Source organism: Corvus brachyrhynchos, unplaced genomic scaffold, assembly GCF_000691975.1.
Source record: "Corvus brachyrhynchos isolate BGI_N302 unplaced genomic scaffold, ASM69197v1 scaffold348, whole genome shotgun sequence".
NCBI lineage: Eukaryota > Metazoa > Chordata > Aves > Passeriformes > Corvidae > Corvus > Corvus brachyrhynchos.
The window spans coordinates 85332-88684 of NW_008239650.1; the positions used below are offsets into that span (position 1 = coordinate 85332).

Below are 3353 nucleotides of genomic sequence, written 5' to 3' on the forward strand. Positions count from 1 at the left end.
TAACCCGGGGGCGCACAACGACGAGCCACTGGTGGCAACTGAGAGTGACTGGTGATAATTGGGAGAAACCCAGAGGCCCCATTTGTGTCCCCCTCCCAGCCCCCAAACGTTCCTCAGAGGGGTTTAGGGCCCCCCAGCTTCCCCCATCCCAAATTCAGGGGGTCCCATCCAAGGAGAGCTTGGGGTCCCCTCCAGCCCCTCCCAACGCCCCCAATCCCGAACTCAGGGGTCTCTCACAGGGGGGGTTTTCTGCGCCAGCTCCCGGTTCAGGCGGTCGGTGAAACCCTGCAGCAGCGTGTTCCCCCCGGTGACAATGACACTGCCGTAGAGACCCTGGCAGGGACACAGGGAGGGGACCAGTGGGATTTGGGGTGTCCCTGCTGCTCCCCACATCCCCCCGGACCCCCCGGTCCCAGGACCCACCGGCCGGATGTCGATGTCACACATCCCGATGCTGGTGGTGACCACGTGTCCCACGCCCAGCATGGTGTTCCCTGAGAGGCCCTGGGGAAAGGGGGGGTCAGGAGGTCCCCAAAACCCCGGGACCCCCCCCCAGGACCTCCCTGTTCCCGATGGGAATCCCCAAATCCCCTGGGAGCCCCCAAACCCTACTGGGAACCCTTAAACCTTGACATTGGAAGAGTTAAAGAGCCTCTCAGGAATTCAGAACTCAGGGGATGGGGGTGCCCTAAAACCCCCAGGACCCCAAAACCCCTGAGCCCCCTCAGAGACGCCCCCCAAGACTCCCAAACCTTGACGTTGGAGGGGTCAAAGAGCCCCTCGGGGATGCGTAGCCGCTCGGCCCCATAGTCGGTGTTGTACCCATTGGGCATCTCGTAGTGAACTGTTGGCATCTGCGCCGCCACCCTGGGGGGAAAACAGCAGATTTTGGGGTCCTCCCCCCCCCCAGAATTCGTCCCTGAACCCCTCCAGAATCCCAGAACTCACTGTTCGTCATAGGGGGAGTCCGAGACCTGCAGCACCGAGGCCTGGAAGTCCTGGATCACCTCCTGGGACCCCAAAAAAGGGACTCAGGGACCCCCAGAAAAGGGACACAGAGGGTTGAGAAAACCCCCAAAAATAGACCCAGGCGTTGGGGCCACCTCCCCTTCATAAAGGGGCACGGGGTGGGAAACCCCAATGGAAAGGGACCAAACAACCCCCCCAAACCAGGACCTATCGGGGACTCCCCCAAAAGGGGGTGGGGACCCCCAAAACCCCTTTCAGGGCCCCCCAAAATCCCCCCTACTCACATTGCAGGTGAAGTTGTGCCAGGACTTGGACACCTGGGGCAGCTTCTCCTTCTTCTTCCAGCTCGGGGGGGCTCCTTCCCGCACCGGCTCCTGGGAGAGGGGGGGTCCCGGGAGGCGTGGCCAAGCCCCAAAGGAGAGTGGTTTGAGGGGCTTAATGATGCTAAGGGGGTGTGGCCAAATGAAAGGGGTGGAGCCTCCACTGGGGTGGGGTAAGAGGAGGAGTCTATGGGTGATGTCACCGAGGGGTGGGGCCCAGTGTGGGTGTGGTCTCTAAAAGGGGTGGAGCTAAGCGCTAATTACATCTCCAAAGACGGTGGAGCTAAGGGATAACCCCACCCCCAAATGGGGAGGAACTTTAAGTTTGGCCCCACCCTGCCTCTGTCCCCTCTGATTGGCTGACCCCCACGCTGGCCACGCCCACCTTGGCGGCGATCATGTAGGGGGGCACGATGTCGATGTTGAGCTCCTGGAACAGCTCCCGGCACTGCATGGAAATGAAATCCCCGGCCAGTGGAGACTTCACGATGCCTGCGGGGACAGGTGAGGACTTACCTGGGACAGGTGTGCGCCCACCTGGCTGGGGGGCGTGGCCATTGCGCATGGCCGCGGGTCCCAGGTGTGTTCTCCCCTTCCCCAGGTGTCTCCTGGGCGTGTCCCTGGTGCCCCTGCCCCAGCTGTGTTCTCACCTGCCCCAGGTGTGCTCTCACCTTGCTGCAGGATGTACCCATCGTGCACGGGGATAGCCGTGGTGTGGGTGGCTCCCGAGTCCAGCACCAGCCCCGTGCTGCGCCCATTGGCGAAGCTGCACCGGTCAAGGGGCCACAACGGGGAGGGGACACCCAGTGACCACCCACCCAAGCCCCCCGGACACACCCAGCAGCCCCAGCGAGGGGGTTGGGTCACACAGGTGACATTGGGGGTGGCACGGGGGAAGGTGACCCCGGGGGGGTCCCTGAGGGGTGACATTGGGGATGGCACGGAGAAGTCCCCGAGGGCTCCGGGAGTGACACAGGAGGGTCCCAGGGTGCAGTACAGGGGGAGGTGACACTGGGGACACAGGGGGTGACACGGGAGTGACACCGGGGGTCACGCTGGGGATACGCAGTCAGCACGGCCGTCTTGCAGAGGAAGAAGGCCGGGATGTTGTAGTGCTCGAACATCAGCTCCGTCAGCTTCTCCCGCTTGGCCCTGGTGTTCCACTGCGGCGCAGGGGACATTGGGGACACTCAGGGGGACACGCGACCCCCCAGCCCCGCCCCAGGGGTGGCACCTACCGGGGCCTCGGACATGAGCACCGGGTGCAGCCCTGGCTCCGACTTGACGTGTTTGCCGTAGGTGTGGTCCAGGATGGCCTGGAAACACTCCCAGTCCTCGACTGGGACCGGGGGGGACAAACGGGGCGCGGGTGACATCAGGTGACCCCTGAGATGGCCCTTACTGGTGTCCCCATCCCGGGTCCCCTTTCCCCCGCAGGGACGTCCTTGGGGTGTTCCCACACTGTCCCCCCATGTCCCCCAAAGTCCTCCTGTGTCTCTCTGTGTCCCCCATGTCCCTGCTCTTCCCCCTCATCCCCAAGTGTCCCCATGCTGTCCCTCCTGTTCCTGCTCTCTCTCCATGTCCCCTCCATCCCCACTCTTCCCCATGTGTTCCCCCAATGTCCCCCCATCCCTGCTGTCCCCCCAATGTCCCCCCATGTTCCCTGCTGTCCCCAGTGTCCCTGCTGTCCCCAGACTCACTCATGCCGTTCTTGAGGGGTGACAAGACCTCGACGCCCTCGCGGGCCACGTGCAGGGCGTTGGTGTCGATGTAATAAACCTTCCCCCCCTTCTTGTCCTTGTCCCCGTCCAGCTCCAGGGACACCTCGTCCGGGGACAGCAGTCCCACCGTGGTGGGGAAATCCGCCTTGGGGACATCGAGGCCTCGGTGACGTCACCGTGGCGGGCCATGGGGACGGTGGCGTTGTCACCACGATGAGGACAATGGCCTGGGGGTGGCCCTGGGGACACCTTAGCGGTGGGGATGGCATGCTGGGGACACGGTGGCCTTGTCTGTCTGGGGGGGGGCGGTGACAAGGACATGGGTGGGGGACACGGAGGGGAC

The 3353-nt window shown here is 63.9% G+C and overlaps 1 protein-coding gene across 1 annotated transcript in view; it reads right to left on the reverse strand.

Annotated features, from left to right (window-relative positions):
• The window catches only part of LOC103621108 (actin-like protein 6B), a gene marked incomplete at its 5' end in the record, with an annotated part of 3574 nt that extends 392 nt beyond the window's left edge, over positions 1 to 3182 (reverse strand). The window contains 10 exons of the mRNA XM_017742371.1: positions 238 to 333; positions 424 to 504; positions 753 to 867; positions 949 to 1010; positions 1254 to 1343; positions 1675 to 1781; positions 1961 to 2055; positions 2355 to 2452; positions 2528 to 2628; positions 2990 to 3182. Coding sequence (XP_017597860.1) covers positions 238 to 333; positions 424 to 504; positions 753 to 867; positions 949 to 1010; positions 1254 to 1343; positions 1675 to 1781; positions 1961 to 2055; positions 2355 to 2452; positions 2528 to 2628; positions 2990 to 3182 — 1038 coding nt within the window. The remainder of the gene's footprint in view (positions 1 to 237; positions 334 to 423; positions 505 to 752; positions 868 to 948; positions 1011 to 1253; positions 1344 to 1674; positions 1782 to 1960; positions 2056 to 2354; positions 2453 to 2527; positions 2629 to 2989) is intronic.
• Positions 3183 to 3353: the final 171 nt, after the last annotated feature.